The sequence below is a fragment of the Camelina sativa genome, chromosome 9, assembly GCF_030686135.1.
Source record: "Camelina sativa cultivar CO46 ecotype springtype chromosome 9, ASM3068613v1".
In the NCBI taxonomy this organism is placed as follows: Eukaryota; Viridiplantae; Streptophyta; class Magnoliopsida; order Brassicales; family Brassicaceae; genus Camelina; species Camelina sativa.
In genome coordinates, this window is record NC_141888.1 from 33275737 (window position 1) to 33294342 (window position 18606).

Sequence of the window (18606 nt, forward strand, 5' to 3'; positions counted from 1 at the left end):
ATTCGTTTATACACGTTATTTTTTATTTTCTTTTTTTGATGATAATTTTTTTTTAAAAAAATGTTTGTTGTTAATCTTTATGATAACCTTATTATTTGACAAAAAATCATTATTATATTAAATAGTATATATTTTTTCGAAAAATTACAAATTTATGCATCTTTTTATTTAGAAACCATCATCATCATCTAAACTCTCTTCGAAGTTCGAATGCGACATCATCATATGCAGGAACAGATCTAGAAATTTTTTTATATGGGGCACCAATTATATATAATTAATAATATTAAATTAAAAACTAATTATAATTTAAGTTTATATAAATATATATACAAAGATACCCCTTTTTTGAAAATATTTTTCCTATTGGTTTCTATTTTTTTTTTTAAAACGCACAATTACAACTCACTATAAGAAAGCAAAAAATATAATATTATTTAAATTTAATTATATAAAAATATCACAAAAATAAACTCTAAAATATAAAATGAACCAAAAATATTACAATGTGTATACTAATTTTCTAATTTTATTAGTAATGTATAACTAAAATGTTCAAAATACTTTAATTTACAAAAGACAACTTCAAATTTGTTCATATACTTTTACTGTAAAAAAAAAAAAGATAACTTCAAATTTGTTAGAAGTTAAACTAGAATTAGAAAGATAAAAATAAGGGAAAGTTACTAGATTAACCCAAATTAAGGGATTAATTACTAAACTAACTCCTAAAATATAAAGGTTAGATGAGTTATTTTTATACCTAAAATACCCTTTATTGCTTTGTTAGGAAAAAATAAAATACCAAAATATCCTTAATGATTTTTTCCAGCAATAGGGACAAAAAAAGAAAAAAAAATATGCCGTAAGTTATGACAGATTTATATGTTTGTAACAGATTTTATTGTCAATGGCAGATTTTCTTCAGCAGACTTATTTTAGTTGGCAGACTTATTCAAAATGGTTGCGACAGTTTTTTTTTCAGCAGATTTTTTTTATAACAGATTTATTATTGACGACACAACGACAGACTTTCCTAATACATGACAATTTTTTATATAATTTGTGGCTGATTTTGTTTTGTAGTGGTTGCAGATTTTGTTAAAACGGTGAAAATCTGTCATAACATGGCAGATTTGTTGATTAAAAAATAATTACTAGATTGACGTCTAGTGATAACAGTTTTTTTTTAGTTACAACAGATTTTTATAATTTTACATAAAATCTGCCGAGTGATAGTAGATTTTTTATTGGAAAATAGAAATTGGTAGTTTGACCTACAATGATAATATTGGTGTAGCATGTTATGGCAGATTTATTTTATGCTATGAAAGATTTTTTTTTTGTTTCCAAAAATCTTTCGTGTGATAACATATTTATTACAGAGAAAAGTAATTGCTAGAATGACTTTACAGATTTATTTTATATTGTGACAGATTTATTTTATGTTTTAAGAGACGGTTTTATGTCATGACATATTTTTTTCTTCTGAATTTTGTAATGAGAGGTATGTTAATATATAATGACATATTTGTTTTCAAGTTGCATTCTGTTTTTTTCTACAATCACTCTTGAATATTTTTAAATTTCTGTCAATTACATTGTTTAAATGACATAAATTCATAACTGTTAGAAATGAAACAAACTTTATACAATTTGGATTATGTTATACATTAGAGAATAATTATATTGTAATTTATTTTGTTAATTGACTAAGACGGAAAATAAGTTTGAAGAGATTGAATCCTAAACCCTATACTCCAATACCCTAAAGGCCTAAACTACTTGAATTAAAATTTAAATGATAGCTGGTACATTTGTACTTTAATTTTATTTTGATGATTGTTATATATATTGATTATTCTATGAAACAATATTTCATATCTATTTTTTAATTTTGTATTTGTAATTGTTTGTTGTCTAATATCAATTTGTATTATAACTTATGTGTATATATAACAATAAAATATTATTTTTTGACATCAACAACAAAATCTATAAAGAAAAGGAATGCTTATTTAAAAAATTAAAAACCATTAAATTCACCTATTTGTCATTGAATTCATCTCCACCTGCAGCCTAAAGAGTTATGTATCACAATATTACTAAAGCAATGACTACTGATTTTCAAAAAGTTATAACAATTAACCCAGTTAATAAAAAATACCCTGGATCCATTAGTCTTTTGCGAATCAACATTAGTGTTCAAAATAATTTTATCACTTGGCCATGTAATTTTTTACTCCAACAACTTCCCGAAGATAGTAAATATCAGAGCTAGACCTAAATACAGTTGATTCTGAGTTAAATGCAGACTTCACAAAAAAATGTTGGATTGATTTTGTTTGCCCATGCCGGAGAAGGAAGAGGTGGATGTGGAAACAAAATGTTTGATTGATTTTGCCCTATTTCCTTTTTCTATTTTTAAAATTTTTTATGATTAATAAAAAAAATCAAAACAAGGGTTTTTGGTCATTATACAAAAATGTTGGGTTAATCTAGTTTTCCAATTCGATTGAGAGTTATTCTAGTTATTTTCCCCTAAATTTGTGTCAAACTGGTCTATTTTCACTAAAAATAAAACCTATATTTAGATAGAAAAACAATAAAGGCATAAAGAAAATGCATCCAATAGTAAAATTTAATAAAAACATGTAGAAGAGTTGATACAAAAAAAAAGGAAAGTAGGCGAGTTGGATAGGAAAAAGAAAGCAAAATAATACACAAAGTCATGGTTCGAATCCAAGACCAACGAACATGGAGCACTCTATTGCCTATAGAGCTAAGAGATCCAAACAGTACACTAATACAAACGAAACTATAAGAATTAGCATGGGGCACATGCCCCACCTAATCATGCTGTAGATCCGCAATTCATCCGAACCGGCATCATTATTTAACTTCTCTTGAGATGTTATTTCTTGCGCTACTTGATGAGAAGGACAGTCCCCCTTGACAGAAGCTTCTTTGCTATTCAGAGATGCAATCATCTTCACAGGTTCTAATGGTACAACATTGCCTGGTAGAACGTCTACTTCAGCGACGATAGTGAGCCTGTCATGCACCAAAAATCCTTCCAATTTATTACGAAGTTTGTCAAGGGGCAAGAAGTCTACAAATCTGCTGATACTCTTGCTATCCATAAAGCATTCCTCTCCTGTCATTATTTCCGAGAAACAGAAGTATTTTGATAAGGATCACAAGCAGAGTCAATAGTGAAATCAAAAAGATATAAGAAGGAATCATCACGCATAGCAGAAACACTATTTGCAGTTTTAGTTACCTATTACTTTGTTATATTGAGGGTTAACATTGACAAGAGTGATGCGATACTTCACTTCTCTTCCCTTTCCTGGTAAGGGAGATCCAGGCGCATGATAAAGATACACGGACAAGCAGTCAACATAAGAACCATCTTTCATAACTCCTCCAGGATGAGCACAAAGACGCCTGTTCCAAAGCAAAGCCACACACATATCTTAGAATAAATAAATAAAAATCCACAATAAAAAAATAAACATGTTCGAATATATCGTTTCTCGCTTTTACCAATTGCAGCCGCCGACCGTGAAGGTGGGAGAGTAGCGGTACTCTGGCTTTGCATCTTGCAAAGATGAGAAATTTTCAAAAACCCAAGTGAACTTCTCTTGCATCTTCGAAACCGAACCTGACATAATCATCAAAGGTTTATCGCCAAAGCAAGAAAAGTAAAAACCCTAATTTTCTAAGTTCGTGAACAAAAATACTAACGTGGTTCCAAAGTAGGGTTAGAAAAAAATTATAAGCTTTCACCATTCCATCTTTTCATATATATAACCTCTGAAATAACCCAAAACTATAGTCGAACCAAAAAGTAAATTATAGTCGAACAAAACTGTCATATTTTAATGGACATTTTCCCTCTTTTTTTTTTTTTTTTTTTTTTATATAATTCAAACCGACTAAATTAGTCGGTTTCAGTTTTTTCTTTCTCTCTTTCTTCTTTCTCTCAACCGAACTATAGTCGAACCAAAAAGTAAATTGAATTAAACTAAACCGAACTACGAGCTAACCAAAAATAATTTCGTTAGGGTAATTGAACCAAAAATTTACACATTTATTTCTTAATATTATAAAAATATGTAATTTTGTTTCATACAAGAAAGCAGAGAACTCTGTTTTTTAAAGTGTGTGCGCCAACAGAGAGCTCTGTTTTTAACCCAGTTTAGTTCATCGTAATCAATATCCAGTCTCCATTTCCTTTCTCGTTTTTTTTCATCAGCCTTAAATCTCTAGAATGTAGAGGAAATGGAGCTAAGATCCGGAAACCAAAGTGCCCACTGTACTAAAAATAATAAGATATGTTTTTGGTTTCTCAAAAAGGGGTGGAGATTTGATTGCATGCGTGAAAACATTGCAACGTTCTTGCAAAACTTAAATCTCACTTTGGATTTCAAATGTTTCACAAAGAGAACAAAGAAAAAAAATCAAGGCTACGAACTTATTAGAAGAGACTTATTCCGAGACATCAAAAGACAGGGTTTGGCCAATTACTAAGGCCACCAGATACCCTGCAAATCAGCAAACAACATCGTTGAACGAGAGAGGAGCTCTCGCAGTCAAAGCCTCCACCTTTTCCTTGTGCAGCTGAGATTCAAGATCCAAGAACATCTCTTTCAGCTTCTGCAACTGGTCCTCCATAGTTTGTAGCCGGGCCTTACTACCCTGCTCCATCTTCTTCTTTTTAGAGATCTCATCCAGCTTTGTCTTCAGCCAATCCAACTTAAAGCCGGCATCAGTCAGATCAACTAGTGTATCCTCTGCATTGCTCAGATCATTCTCGGAGAGCTTCTCTGGCGACTGGCACATCATCTCAATGAGGCTAAGGAGTGAATCCATGTAAGCTCTTCTGATATGTTTGTTCTTTGGACGGAAGCCTATAGCTATGTCTGGGTGTCTTTTGAAGATATGGCTTACGGATTCTACCTGCCAGCAAGAAGAACAAAGTGAATTATATTGAGAACAAGATTGTCACATTCAGTTTCCAGTTTAGAACTATCTCTCTAATAACAATAAGAAGATCAATCTTGTTCTTACCTGGGAAGAATAAACCTCAAACCCATTGACATCCATTGTTTCCTTTCCTCGTTGAATCTCCATAAGCATTTTTTCAGACGTCCCAGTAACAGATGCCACAGTGTTAAGCCCCCTACCACCATTTTCTACTGTCTGAGAGGCATCCTCCAAGGACTTGTCTTGGTTTAGAGAGCTTCCGGTTATAGCACTATCATTCGAAACATGAGATGAAGCCTCATCATCAACATTATCTTTAGGTGCATCATCATTTTCACTGTTGGAAACCTCAGTCTCAGCTGCCACAGTGTTACACCTTGTAACATGAGAAGCGTCTGAAGAGGGTTCAGAATATGGAGGTTCAGAATATGATCTTATATAGTTAAGGAGGTTAGGTTAAGAAGGTTTAGCATTCTGTGAGAGTAAAATAATCCTTTGAACGACTCCTGAACTCTCATCTCTTTACAGGAGCCAGTCAATTAATGCCTTATGGATGGAGAATATGAACAGCCTTGGATAAATTAGCCATGACTACGAATTAAATGATGGAAATGGCAATTTATGTTAAAGGAGAGTCTACGTAAAATTAATAGGTTCAGTCACAGTCTCAAGATTACTTTGTCATCAAGATTCATACCATGTGAGAATTCTGCAACGAGATCTAACAAATTTGGTAGCTGAAACATTGATAAAATCAGCCGCAAAAGACTTTTCTCCGCACAAAGTGACAACTTCGGAAATACATAAGAGTTCATTAAGAAAAACTCTTTTATCTTAAAACAAGAATGATCAAACAACATCATCGAAGGAGAGAGGAGTTCTGGTGGCCGACAACTCTGCCTTCTCCATCTCGAACTTGAGCTTCAAATCATGAAGCTGTGCCTCCAATTCTTTCACTCGGGCCTCGCAAGACCGCTCTTTGTCTTTCTTTTCTTTTACTTTGTTCAGCTTCCCCTCCAACCAATCCACCTTAAATCCCACATCTTTCAAGTATGTTAGTGCAATGTCTGCTTCCACCAGATCTTCATTGGAGAGCTCCTCAAGTGGCTGGCACAGTGTCTCGATTAAGCTGGCAAGGAAATTCATAAATGTAGTCCTCAGATGTTGGTTCTTTGCACGGAACTGCACAGCAATGTCAGGGTGCCTTTCAAATATATGCCTCACAGAAAGTACCTGCAAGTGAAAGAAAAGAATATCAAAACCATACCATACAAGTTTATTGGAAACCAAAATCACACCATCATGTATTCAGGTTTTTGAGATTTTATTAAAAATAAAGAATACAAAAAGAAAGAAACCAAAATCACACCATCACATCAATAAATAATCTTAACTTCTCTTACCTGTGAAGGATGAACATGAAACCCATTAACCTCTAACTTTCTCAGGGGAATGAAATCATCAAAAACATCTGATGTGCCGAGAACCTCAGCAATAATCGTTAGCTTTCCGTTTACCAAAAAACCACCTTCTTTGGCAAGGACCTCTGAGGGAATTGCATAACCACAGGAAGGAGACTGCTCATCAAAGCAATGATCTGACTCTGTGGCATGCCAGAGATAATATTTTCATACAATGAGAAGATATCAAATCTAAAACCATGAATTTTGAGCAAGAAACTTGAAAACTCTGCCATCAAAATCAAACATCTTGGAGCAAACATCATATGACTCCAAGCCAAAACAAGTCACATAACAAATATGCTCATTTTAAGTGAATGTATATGTGTTGTAGTTATAATAACTTAGAATGACTTGGGAGGAAGAAAAAAAATTAAATCAACGAGAGAACACTATAAACTGAAATATCACCTTTGTATATGGATAGGTTTTCAGATAGTTGATTTACTATCTTTAAGCGAACTTTTACAGCTTCAGAAGGCAACGATTGACAATCAGCAACGCACAAAGACAGATACAGAAACACAAGGTCACATTCAGCAAGAAGATGCCTACCGGAGAAAAACCACGAAAGAAATTAATATGAATCACCAGAACCGACAAGGGCGTAAAAATATTTGCAAGAAAAGTTTTTTTTATTGAATACCATTCGAGGCCACCGATCACGAATGGATCAGAATAACACTTGTCAGAATTAAAGGAGAAGTTTTGAAGCACCCACACGAACTCCTTTCCAACTTGCTTCTCCATTGATGTCATGTATGGTTCCTAGCAAACAAATACGCTCTTTAGCAAACCTAAGTTCAACACTTAGAAATACAGCTAGGTCCAAAATTCATATAATAAGGTAATATCCGGGATAGCCGGATCCGGATACGGATATCCTAAAAAGGCCAGATATCCGGATCCGGCCCAAGCCTACCTGTGAAGGAAGAATTTGAAACGCATTGACATCCAAGCTTTCTTTTGTCTTAGTCAGCAGTTTGGATGCCTTTTCGGATTCCACTGATACATCTAATCCGCCAATAACAGATAAGACCTTTATTTCAGCTACAATCATGAGTTCTCCATTTACCACAAACCCGGCATCTTCTGCGAGAAGTTAAGTAAAGGGTATCATGGATGCAAAACCCCAATAGCAGCGAGGAGGAATCCCATCAAACCAATGCTTTGTTTCTGTAACATCACAAAAATGGATTTGATCCCATTGTTTAATGTACACACCAGATTTGAGCACAAAAAGTACTATGCACCAATAGATCGAACTTCAATGTTCAAAGCTTAGCACAAAATATTAGAGCTAACCTAAACTACCTAGAGATCCAATGTAGACAAGTGTTAGAGCAACAAATAATAACAAGACTCACGGATAATGATATGGAGAGAATAAATTTTGCAATTATTAAACAGAAAATGAATTAAGTAGTGATCAGCCATAGAAAGAATCACCTTCCCATACTGAGAGTTTTTTCGAAAGTTGGTTTACTATTGTAAAGCGGAAATAGGCTTTTCTTCTCCACTCAAACGTCGATGATTCACAATCAGCAACATGCCCCAGATAAAGAGACAAGTATTCGACGTCATATTGCTTGAGACGGGATGCTCGAAGTTGCCTGTCAGAAAGGAAACCAAATTAAGAATCAGAACAACTCTGGAGAATATCAAATAAACCTATATGCCCCAAATCAACAGTGAAAGATACATTATCTTCTTACCATTTGCAGCCACCAATTACAAATGGATCAGTAAAGATTCCCTCAGATTGCAAAGAGGAGACATTTTGTATCGCCCAGTCGACCTTCTGATTAACTTTCTTCTTCCCCATCAAAGTTCACTGTACTTAAAGCACTCTTTACAAAACGAACAGAGTCTAAAGAGGTTAAAGATTTTTAGAGGATGGATGGTTAAAAGGACTACTACCCTTCAAAGTCGAATAATAATTAAAAAAAGCATTCAATTTAGTATTTTGAAATTTGAAGGGAGAAACGGGAGTGGGAATGGCCTTATTGGAAGAAAACAACCGCTTTTTTCTTCTTTTGTTGTTGATTCCCAAGAATAACTTTTCTCTATCATTGATTCCCAAGAAGAGTTATTATAATATCGCTTAGGAAATATGATCTGAGGCTAGAGTAACTATTATAGTCTCCATCTCCTCCACTCCTGCCTGTGAATCCTCCCCTGTATTCATTTGTAGCAGAGTAAAAGCAAACCTTGAAGCCCCAAAAGCAGAGAAAATGGAGTTATGGTCCAAATCCTGCAAAACTTAAATCCTCAGACGTACACTTTAGTTGTTCACAAGTTTTGAAATAGTAACATTTCAGGTTAATTTCACTACTTAGTACCATTCGACACAAGACTCAAAGAATATGAACTTGAGACTTGTTCTGAGGCATTAAAAGAAAATGAAGAGTCACCTAACAAGGCCACAATAATCCTAACAAATCAGCAAACAACATCGTTGAACGAGAGAGGAGCTCTCGCAACCAAAGCCTCCAATTTTTCCTTCTGCAGCTGAGATTCAAGATCCAAGAACATCTCTTTCAGCTTCTGCAACTGTTCCTCCATTGTTTGTATCCGGGCCCCACTACCCTGCTCCATCTTTTTCTTCTGAGAGACCTCATCCAGCTTTGTCTTCAGCCAATTTAACTTAAAGCCAGCATCAATCAAATCAACAAGTGTATCATCAGCATTGCTCAGTTCATCCTCTGAGAACTTCTCTGGTGACTGGCACAGCATCTTGATGAGGCTAAGGAGTGCATCCATGTAAGCTCTTCTGATCTGTTGGTTCTTTGGACGGAAGCCTATAGCCATGTCTGGGTGTCTTTTGAAGATATGGCTTACCGATTCAACCTGCTAGCAAGAACAAAGTGAAATATATTAGGAACAAGACTGTCATATTTATTATTCAATTTACGTATTTCTATCTAATAACAGAAAATGAATCCAGCTCTTACCTGGGAAGAGAAAACCTCAAACCCATTGATGTCCATTGTTTTCTTTACTGGTTGAGTCTCCGTAAGCATATTATCAGAAGTTCCAGTAACAGATGCCATGGTAAGCCCCCTACCACCATTTTCTGCTGTTTGAGAGGCATCCTCCAAGGACTTAACTTGGTCTAGGGAACTCCGGTTTCTAGCACTATCATATGAAACAAAAGATGAAGTATCATCATCGACATCTTCTTTAGGTGCATCATCATTATCACAGTTGGAAAACTCAGTCTCAGCTGCCACACTGTTAGAGCTTATACCATAAATTCCCACTGAACGAGAAACGTCATCCGAAGCATTTGATTGGCTCAAAGAACTTATGTCCAAACCTCCATCATCTGAAACAGGAGATGACGCATCATCATCATCATCATCTTCTGAATTCTCTTCAGATGCATCATCGTCATCTGAACCCTCATCAGATGCATCATCATCAGCGTCCTCCATACCCTCTTCAGATGCGTCATCATCATCAAAATTCTCTTTAGATGCATTCTCAGTAGCTTCCGCCACTTGGCAAGAAGAATGCCCCTGAGGTTCAATAATCTTGACAGGTACAACAATAGCCGGAAGAACTTGTACTTGGGCGAGGATAATGAGTCTGTCACTCACCATATATCTCTCCCATGGATCAATAAGTGTATCAAAGGGCAAGAACTCTTCAAAACCCCAACTGTTATACTTTGCATCAAAACTATATTGCCCTCCTGTCATGTCCAAAAAAGCAAAAGAAGAAAACTTGGTCTTATCAAATGATCTAACCATACTGCAACTGAATATAGAGACTTGGAAAAAAAAAATCAAACTTTGCATAAAAAATAAACTCAAAAACACACACATAAATATGATAAAGCATTAAAGACCAAGAGGAGATTCAGAGAGCTTAGATAAAACCTACTAGTTCTGAGAAAAGAGAAGATAAGAATCAAAATGTAACACGCATATCCCAAAGACTCTCTTGTAAGCGAGCGTCAGGAAACAAAAAGCAAATGAGAGTAAACGAAAACAATCTCACCTAATGTTTTATTGGATCTACGCCGACCCTTATTGACAAGAGTGAGGCGCAATTTCACATCTCTTCTCCATCCTAATGGCAAAGAAGCAGGATCATCAAGTTCCAGATACAAGGACAAGTTGGTATATCCCCTGAGAGAAGCAAGAAGTCGCCTATATATATACAAGAAATTCCAAAAAAAAAAAAAAAACCATGAAAAAAGAAAAAACAAATCAAAATCCACAATCTTCACATTAAGACCAAAAAAAATAAAAAAAATCAAAATCCACAAAAGGGACGAAAAAATTGTTACTTTATTTACCAATCGCAGCCGGCGAGCTTGAAGGGGTGAGAGTAACACTTATCACCTACCACAGTTGTTAATTTTCTCGAAACCCAAGTGAATTTTTTCTCCATTACCTCACTCATTTCATACAATGCTGATAAGGTTATCGCTAGAGCAACGAAATGAGCACAAAATAATAATACCCTAAACACTGATCCGGATGCTCAAGTTCGTAAATCAAACACAAGAATCACAAATCGAGTCTGATAGGGTTTTAAAGGAAAGAAAGAGTGGAAGATGATGATGATGACCGGCTAGCTTAAACCGAGATAAACCAAACCAAAACCAAAGCATGTATTATTATTAATCAAATTCAAACAAATTTAAGCCGATTTATCGAAATTAAATCCGGTTCTCGTATTTTGAGACCGACCATCAGTTGTTTTTAAAAAAATTTCTTCAAATTTGAAATTAATCGACCAAACCAAAATAAAATTAAATCAAACAAAACCGAACCACGATTTACCCACCCAAACCAAAACAATACGTCGAATATTCAAAAAGCCAATTTAACTTCCCTCAACTACTAGCACGAACGAACTAAAAGGAACACAAGAAGAGCAAGTGATTTAGTTTGTCGTCAATAACTGAGTTGAACCAATGGAGAAAATAAGGTATCAGAACACCAAATTAAATGCCTAACCACTCTAGCTATAAGTTCAACTAAGGAGAAAATAAAATATCAGAACACCAAAATGCCTAAAAACAACTCAAGCCATCAAACAAGATCATCGAAAGACAGAGCAGTTCGAGTGGCCTTCAACTCTATTTTCTCCTTGTCCGCAAGAGCATCCAGTTCTTCCCACTTCTTCTCCAGAATCATTAGATTTTCCTCTATTTCATTTAGCCTGGCCAAACCAGACTGCTCTTCCTGCTTCTTTTCCTTTAGTTTGTCCAGCTTCTTCTCCAACCAGTCCACCTTAAACCCTGCATCTCTCAAGTATGTCAACGCAATGTCTGATTCGACAAGATCTTCATTTGAGAGCTCCTCGAGTGACTGGCACATCGTCTCGATTAAGCTAAGCAGGAAGTTCATGCACGCGTTCCTCAGATGCTGGTTCTTTGCACGAAACTCCACTGCAATGTCTGGGTGCCTTTCGAATATACGTCTCACTGATTCCACCTGCGAGTGAACACACATGTACAAAACATATATATATATATATATATATATATATATGAGAAAGAGCAATCTATGGACACAACAAAAGAAGATGAATCACGTTCTTACCTTGGAAGAAACAACCTCAAAACCATTGATGTCCACTGTTTCCTTCACTGGTTGAATCTCCATAAGCACATTATCACAAGTCTCGGTAACAACAGGTGCCAAGGTTTTAGGACCCCTAACACTAGTTTCCATTCTCTGAGAGGCATCCTCCAAGGACATTAACACTTTGTATATATTACTTGCGTTTCTGGCAACAATATCATTCAAAACGAGAGATGAAACCTCATCATCAACATCTTCGTTAAGTACTGCATCATCATTTTCACCGTTGGAAACCTGATCAGTCTCGGCCACCACAGTATTGCAACCATGATTTTCTTCCTTATGAGAGAGACCCTCTAAGCCATTCAATTGGTTCAAAGGACTAATGCCACTACCTCCAACATCTTTATCCTCTTGGGATGCATCATCATCATCTCCATCCTCTTGGGATGCATCATCATCATCTCCATCCTCTTGGGATGCATCATCATCATCATCATCATCATCCGAACTCTCTTGAGATGCGTCCTCATCATCATCATCATCATCATCCGAACTCTCTTCAGATGCATCCTCATCATCATCATAAGAACCATCATCTGAACTCTCTTCGGATTCGTTAGGAACATAATCTTCATCTTCGGAGGCGTCATCATCATCATTATCTAACTTCTCTTGAGATGCATCATTATGATCAGTAGTTTCTTGCGCCGCCGCTTGATCATGACAAGGATCAGAGTCCCCCTTGACAGAAGAAGCTTCTTTGGAACTCAGAGACGATGCCATCAGAATTTTCTTCAAAGGTTCGCTATTTAGTGGTACATCATTGACTGGTAGGACGTCTACTTCAGCGATGATAGTGAGCCTGTCATTCACCAAAAAACCTTCCCATTTATTACGAAGTTGGTCAAGGTGCAAGAACTCTTGAAACCCGCTGATATAAACCTTTGCATCGAGAAAGCATTGCTCTCCTGTCATTATTTCCAAGAAAACAGAATTATTTAGAGAGATTCTACTATCTACATAAAACTGAACGATCATATGATAAGGATCACGAGGCAGATTCATAGTTTTCAGAAAAAGGAATCATCAGGCATAGGAGAAAACATTATAGTTAAGTTTGAGTTTACCTAATACTTTGTTGCATTGAGGGTTAACATTGACAAGAGTGATGCGATACTTGACTTCTCTTCTCCATCCTTGTGGCAAAGATCCAGGCGCAAGATAAAGATACACGGAAAAGTATCCATAAGAACGATCATTCATAACTCCTCTTGGGTAAGCAAGAAGACGCCTGTTCCAAAGCAAAGTCACACACACACATATCTTAGAATCAAAAAATAATTCCACACAAAATAAACAAAAAAACGTTTTCTCGGTCTTACCAATTGCAGCCGGCGACCGTGAAGGGGGGAGAGTAGCGGTACTCTTCATCTTGCAAAGATGAGAATTTTTCCAAAACCCAAGTGAATTGCATCTTCAAACCTGATGCCATAATCAAACAGTTATCGCCAGAGCAAGAAAAGTAGTAAAAACCCTAATTACCAAGTATAATGTTGCTTACAAATCCAGTTGTGGTATAGGGTTTGCAGTTTAAGGACAAAAAATATTTAAAGCTTTCACCATTCCATATATATATGACTTGAGACTCGATATCAACCAAATCATATCTTAATGGGCCCTATTGTGATTCAAACCGAAATTAGTCGGGTTCAGGCTTTTTTTCTCTCAATACTGATAATCGAACCAATAATTATATTGATCAAACTAAACCGAACTACGATTTAATCAAAAACAAGATAAATAAGTTAATTGAACCAAAGTCGATGCTGAACCAAAAGTGTCTGTTTTTTTAGCGTTTAGCTTCAAAGCTTTAAAGATACATTGAATATTCAAAATTAGGAGTTTGATTCCCTCCAATGTGAATAAACAGTTGTCTACGTTAGAAGCAAGATACGTGTCACTGACATGTGATGTGTCGATCCAAAATCCATCATAAACATCTGTTAACACTCTCCATCTACCACCTACTCAGTATTCATACTAGCATTTCGTACATAAGATTGGATGAGTTATATGTACATGCATATCAAATTATAGTTGGCTAGACCTGAATAAGAAACCAAAAAATACTTACAGAAGAAAACAAAAAATGGAGACTTACGTTGATGCGAGTGGTGTAGACGAGACGGCAGCTGAGACAGCGGTTGAAAAGCACAAGAAAAAGTTGAAAGTGATGGTTGCGATTGATGAAAGCAAGAACAGCTTCGATGCGTTGCAATGGGTAGTGGAACATCTCAGAGATGTTATTAGCGCCGAACCGGAAACTGGTCAAGAAGGCGGTTTACTTACGTTGGTTCATGTTCATCCAACGTACCTTCAATATATCTACCCTTCTGGTGGAACTGGTGAAGATTCAACGCTTCTCTCTTTTTCCTTATCTTTTTCGTTTATTCTCTATGCCTGTACTTTAAGGGAAATTATTATATACAATATTGAGAGAGTTTGAAAATTCTTAGCTTCGGCGGTGTATGCCACAGATTCAGTGCCCGAACAAGTGAGAAGAGCAAGAGAAGAGAGTACGACCAACTTATTCACACGGGCGTTGGAGATATGCAGAGGCAAAATGGTGCGCTATGTGTATACACATATGTGTGAAAGTCGTCCTAGAATTGTCTTCTATCTCGCTTTTGAGTTTTTTTTTGTGTATATATGTTGTAGGTGAAGACAGAGACTATGATATTGGAAGGAGATCCTAAGGAGATGATATGCCAAGCTGTCGAGCAAACCCACGTTGATCTTCTTGTGGTTGGTAGCCGTGGACTCGGCATGATCAAAAGGTTACTTCCATTTTGGTCTTAAGGTCTAAACAAAACAAACAAACAAACAAAAACATTTCAGGGTGTGACTACTCACCAATTTGTGGTGTTTGGGATATGCAGGGCGTTTTTAGGGAGTGTAAGTGACTACTGTGCCCAACATGCGAAATGTCCAATTCTCATTGTGCGACCGCCTAGAGAGACCTCAACTAGCACCACGAAGGAACACAAGATCAAGTGAGGAAGGAAACCATGTTATGATCACTTCTATTTCATATCGTTTGTAATTCGTAGTCGTAGAGAACAAAAAATGTGTGCCACTGAACAATAATCGAACTTAATACGGTGTACTTTGGTTCTTGGAAACGTTTTCTGAAAATAGGTAAAAGAGATTTGCAACAAAAACGAAAGAAATAAACCAACTCTCTGTTTGTATAGATTCTAAACCGGGAAACTAGTTTAATCGTCTGGTTCAAGAAGCAACCTTCTTAAATATACGAAAACAGACGCTATACAGTTTCTAAATGCAAGTAAAAAGATGGACTGAGAAACAAACGTTTACAATACACGCAGGTCTACTACTTTGCAAGTTGGTTTTGTTAAGCCTGCAAGTTAGATCACAATGACATCTTTGTTAGTAGTGACCAAAGTAGAAAGGTATTAAACCATAGAATTCTCGTTCATGCAAGATTATACCTGTTGACTCATTAGGATCTCCACTGCTACAGTGAGATCATCGTCGGCAGCAGCAAGCGCCACTTCCACTTGTGTCTGAAGCAAACCCAGAGACTCTTTAAGACATCTTTTTCACTATTTTTTTTTTTTTTGTTAAGGTTGGTATGAATCAAGAAACGTACCCTATCGAAGCCCATGGCAACGAGTTTCTGGATTTGTTCTTCTGGAGCAGCAACACGTCCCTGTGCCTTAACAGCTCAATGAGAGAAAAGCCTCTAGAAGCCTTACAAGGCAAAATATCTAAGAGAAGCAACTAACCTGGGATTGGGGCAGGACTGCTGTATTAGCTACTGGCACCTGTCTGCACACACAGTGAGGTAAGAGGTTGAGGTTTAAAGAAGGTGCATATAAAGCTGATTATGTAGACATTAATACCTTGGCTCTGCCGTGGTGGTGACAGTTGCATCAGAAAGGCGGTCTGGAGAGCTGCTATCTTCCAGCAGTCTAGCGTGAAGGTTTGGGTCTGTTTCTCCAGTTGGAGCAGTTGGATCACGGGCAGTGCTAAGAGTTCTACCTCTTCCCGGAAATCTACTGTACTCAGAAGACTGCATGTAAAGTAGTATGGTTTATTGTGAACACATCCACTAAAAAAAGGAAAAGAAACTGAGAAGATTAGCATGGACCATACCTGATTAGATGCTTCCCTCTGTGGCAACCATGAAGACAAGGATCTCCAAGCATTTCCTGTAGAGAAGCCACTGTTCCAGGAATATGTCATTTGGGTGTTATCTATGAAAATAGTTCAGTCTTTGATATGTTCTTAGGAAATCACACCTGGATGTTGTGTTTTGTACAGAGTAAGTGGGAATGTAGCTGGAAGAATTCCCACCAGTACACATGATGAACTTGGGTCGCCTTATAAAGCTAGACTGGAAAAGGACATAAAATCTGGATGAGCTATAATTAATGCAGAGAGAAATATGTCTATTGCACCACTCACAGCCACATTTCAAAATATTAGCAAAACTAGAAAGTGACTGACTATTAACTTTGTAGTAAGTAACTGAACATAAAGCAGTACAACTTTTGGATCTTGATGGCTTCTCGATTAACAGAGGAAAGGAAATATCAAAAATCCAGATCTTCTGACGTACTTACCATCCAAGAGGCTGACTCAATGGTGGTAAAAAATGAAGAACCAGGCATCAAGAAATTGAAGAGGCCATATGAATCTGAAATCCAAAGCGACTAACAAATTAGCTGGCCATGAAATTGCAGATTTCGAAAGCAGATGGCAATGAGACAGGTCATTAAATCATACATGAAAAACCAGACAGGATGCCGCATAGGTGCCCAAGCAGTGAAACATTTGTCATGAGAAGCTGGAATACGATTAATAAGATCCACGGATACCTACGCATGGATAAAAAAATTTACATCATACGAGCAACAAGAAAGGCAGGTGGACATTAAGATGCCAACAAGCAAGACAATGAGCTTACAGTTTAGCTGGCACGTTGAAGAGACCAAACACACTGCACAGAGAAAGTAGCAAATGAAGATATATGAGATAGTCTCGTGAATACAAAAGGATTGGCAATTAATGTTACAACGCATATCTTACAAATCTATTTGCAGAAGGCACTTTCACATGCATGTGTAGCATTAACAAATTTGAAGACAATGTTTCTAATGACAAGTGGAGACGCTCATATTTACTTGCACTTTAATCTTCCAGAGAACACTAAAGTAGCCATTGAAAATTCTTACCTCCTAGAGGTAACTCCACTGAGGCTTGTCTCTATAACAATCATAGAAAACAAGATTCCAGAAAATCCAATAGCGCATTCATTCATGAGATGATCATACTGATAGAAGGGATTATATCCTGCTAAGGATGCTATAAGAAGATGCAATATAGCATTGGTCGTTGCCAGCAAAAATGTCAGGTAGAGCAACCGGACGGATCCCATGATTCTCTCCAGCTCGGAACCCATAGGAACCAATGCCATCATGTTGAACAGAACATGAAGCAAAGACCCATGGAAAATAATGGCTGTATAGAACCTATAAACTGCACAACAGATGACAGGAATAGGATGAACAAGAGAAAAATTAATCAAAGACATTCAGGCATCTCATTATTAATAACATGAAATTAGCAAAGCTACATGAAAATGAAATGCAACCGTGAATAATATGAGAACTTTTACCTTGGAACCGTGAGATAATCGCAGAGGGTAAGAAGCATACTTCATAGAAAGAGTCATATCCAGTTAACAGGCAAATCAGGTAAATGAGCCCACAAACTACCACCACAGAGGACGTGAGAAACGGTATGGCATTCCACCATTGATTAACTCTAGTCTGAACCCCAGCCTATGAGAAAACAAGAAAATCCATAACTAATCACAAACAACACGATACAAGAAGACCTTTTAACTAGTTTTATAACTAAACATTGTGCCAATATCTACTTGGCCAGACATAGAAAACCTGATTATCTAGTCCAAGAACAGTAACATAAATATATTTTAGCCTTTTGATTCAATTCAGAAATCTTCAAAAGGAGGTCACAGTTTTATAACTAGAAGAACTCAGAGGCTGGTATATTATACGAAGAGAGCGTTTCTACACAACTAACGACTGGCCATGAAAGTGAAGCTATGTCGAATTGAACTGCTAATTTGTTAACTAATTACTGATTTATGCTATCAGCCGTAGCTCGTTCTCACTAGGAGTTTCTCGGCAATCAAAATTAAGTGAAAACCTCAGCAATTTCTGATTGATTGAGATCAAGAGAGAATAAGCAAGCAGAACGGAAAGAAATGAACAGATCTCTAACCTCGGTAACAATGTTTGGCCTCATTATCTTCTCCGATGCTTCGTCTTGCGTGTATTTGAATTTCAATGACCCATATGGAAGAAGAAGTAATTACTCTCGTCGTCGTTTCTCTCCCACCGTAAGACTCTTCTCGAGATCTTAACTTCTTCCCCCGGTTTAGCACTTTAGATTCTGGTTAAGTTTGGCGAACCGGGTCGGACCACGTTTTATTTTATTTTACTTTCTTTTTTCTTTTTTTTTGCTGAGAGAACTTAAAAATTTGATCTAGTTGT

General features: G+C 36.5%; 4 protein-coding genes and 1 pseudogene across 17 annotated transcripts; 1 reads left to right on the top strand and 4 right to left on the bottom strand.

The window, feature by feature from the left end:
• Positions 1-4557: 4557 nt before the first annotated feature.
• Positions 4558-5738, bottom strand: LOC147939103 (MATH domain and coiled-coil domain-containing protein At3g58440 pseudogene; annotated as a pseudogene).
• LOC104715778 (MATH domain and coiled-coil domain-containing protein At3g58340-like) lies at positions 5715-10992 on the bottom strand. 9 transcript variants are annotated; one of them, XM_087466903.1, is made up of 8 exons: positions 8867-9071; positions 8168-8706; positions 7902-8065; positions 7375-7628; positions 7099-7220; positions 6864-7003; positions 6396-6595; positions 5715-6225 (listed from the first exon to the last, which is right to left on the bottom strand). In XM_087466903.1, the coding sequence occupies exons 4-8, from the start codon at positions 7510-7512 to the stop codon at positions 5842-5844; spliced, it is 984 nt and encodes a 327-aa protein (XP_087323029.1). In that variant the 5' UTR covers positions 7513-7628; positions 7902-8065; positions 8168-8706; positions 8867-9071; the 3' UTR covers positions 5715-5841. The 9 variants fall into 9 exon arrangements, 7 of the variants coding, with proteins under 7 accessions (XP_087323029.1, XP_087323024.1, XP_087323028.1 ...); XR_015566730.1 differs by lacking the exons at positions 5715-6225; positions 6396-6595; positions 6864-7003; ... (1 more) ...; positions 7375-7628; positions 7902-8065 and adding exons at positions 9407-9590; positions 9703-10149; positions 10458-10609; positions 10759-10970 and having other exon boundaries at positions 8664-9302; XR_015566729.1 differs by lacking the exons at positions 5715-6225; positions 6396-6595; positions 6864-7003; ... (1 more) ...; positions 7375-7628; positions 7902-8065 and adding exons at positions 9407-10149; positions 10458-10609; positions 10759-10970 and having other exon boundaries at positions 8664-8706; positions 8795-9305.
• A 338-nt stretch (positions 10993-11330) lies between these two features.
• Positions 11331-13567, bottom strand: LOC104712528 (MATH domain and coiled-coil domain-containing protein At3g58440-like). Its single transcript, XM_087466896.1, has 4 exons — positions 13381-13567; positions 13126-13289; positions 12014-12966; positions 11331-11905 (listed from the first exon to the last, which is right to left on the bottom strand). The coding sequence occupies exons 1-4, from the start codon at positions 13488-13490 to the stop codon at positions 11501-11503; spliced, it is 1632 nt and encodes a 543-aa protein (XP_087323022.1). The 5' UTR covers positions 13491-13567; the 3' UTR covers positions 11331-11500.
• Positions 13568-14024: 457 nt separating this feature from the next.
• LOC104715779 (uncharacterized) lies at positions 14025-15180 on the top strand. Of its 2 annotated transcripts, none has more exons than XM_087466908.1 (4): positions 14025-14403; positions 14536-14624; positions 14717-14835; positions 14938-15180. In XM_087466908.1, the coding sequence occupies exons 1-4, from the start codon at positions 14148-14150 to the stop codon at positions 15053-15055; spliced, it is 582 nt and encodes a 193-aa protein (XP_087323034.1). In that variant the 5' UTR covers positions 14025-14147; the 3' UTR covers positions 15056-15180. The 2 variants fall into 2 exon arrangements, with proteins under 2 accessions (XP_087323034.1, XP_087323033.1); XM_087466907.1 differs by having other exon boundaries at positions 14071-14403; positions 14515-14624.
• Positions 15181-15224: 44 nt separating this feature from the next.
• LOC104712529 (rhomboid-like protein 15) lies at positions 15225-18490 on the bottom strand. Of its 5 annotated transcripts, none has more exons than XR_015566731.1 (13): positions 18335-18490; positions 17703-17868; positions 17260-17563; positions 16992-17024; positions 16811-16902; positions 16648-16721; positions 16324-16418; positions 16178-16247; positions 15925-16094; positions 15808-15846; positions 15672-15731; positions 15511-15585; positions 15225-15419 (listed from the first exon to the last, which is right to left on the bottom strand). XR_015566731.1 is itself a non-coding variant. In XM_010429447.3 (13 exons), exons 1-13 carry the CDS (start codon positions 18356-18358, stop codon positions 15414-15416), a joined length of 1212 nt encoding a protein of 403 aa, XP_010427749.2. In that variant the 5' UTR covers positions 18359-18490; the 3' UTR covers positions 15225-15413. The 5 variants fall into 5 exon arrangements, 3 of the variants coding, with proteins under 3 accessions (XP_010427749.2, XP_010427748.2, XP_087323031.1); XR_015566732.1 differs by having other exon boundaries at positions 15672-15737; XM_010429447.3 differs by having other exon boundaries at positions 15808-15850.
• Positions 18491-18606: the final 116 nt, after the last annotated feature.

Excerpts from the sequence above, each read along its gene's own strand:
- LOC104712529 (XM_010429446.3), bottom strand. The coding sequence starts at position 18,358 with ATGAGGCCAAACATTGTTACCGAG. Across the intron at positions 17,564-17,702 it reads GATTATCTCACGGTTCCAAG|TTTATAGGTTCTATACAGCC; the intron begins GTAAAAGTTCTC and ends TCTGTTGTGCAG. Across the intron at positions 15,851-15,924 it reads ACCACCACGGCAGAGCCAAG|ACAGGTGCCAGTAGCTAATA; the intron begins GTATTAATGTCT and ends CTGTGTGTGCAG.
- LOC104712528 (XM_087466896.1), bottom strand. The coding sequence starts at position 13,490 with ATGGCATCAGGTTTGAAGATGCAATTCACTTGGGTTTTGGAAAAATTC. Across the intron at positions 13,290-13,380 it reads ACGGTCGCCGGCTGCAATTG|GCGTCTTCTTGCTTACCCAA; the intron begins GTAAGACCGAGA and ends GCTTTGGAACAG. Across the intron at positions 12,967-13,125 it reads TCAATGCAACAAAGTATTAG|GAGAGCAATGCTTTCTCGAT; the intron begins GTAAACTCAAAC and ends AAATAATGACAG.
- LOC104715779 (XM_087466907.1), top strand. The coding sequence starts at position 14,148 with ATGGAGACTTACGTTGATGCGAGTGGTGTAGACGAGACGGCAGCTGAG. Across the intron at positions 14,404-14,514 it reads CTACCCTTCTGGTGGAACTG|CTTCGGCGGTGTATGCCACA; the intron begins GTGAAGATTCAA and ends GAAAATTCTTAG. Across the intron at positions 14,836-14,937 it reads GGACTCGGCATGATCAAAAG|GGCGTTTTTAGGGAGTGTAA; the intron begins GTTACTTCCATT and ends TGGGATATGCAG.
- LOC104715778 (XM_087466898.1), bottom strand. The coding sequence starts at position 10,865 with ATGAGTGAGGTAATGGAGAAAAAATTCACTTGGGTTTCGAGAAAATTA. Across the intron at positions 10,150-10,457 it reads TAGATCCAATAAAACATTAG|GAGGGCAATATAGTTTTGAT; the intron begins GTGAGATTGTTT and ends TGGACATGACAG. Across the intron at positions 9,306-9,406 it reads TTGAGGTTTTCTCTTCCCAG|CAGGTTGAATCGGTAAGCCA; the intron begins GTAAGAGCTGGA and ends TGTTCTTGCTAG.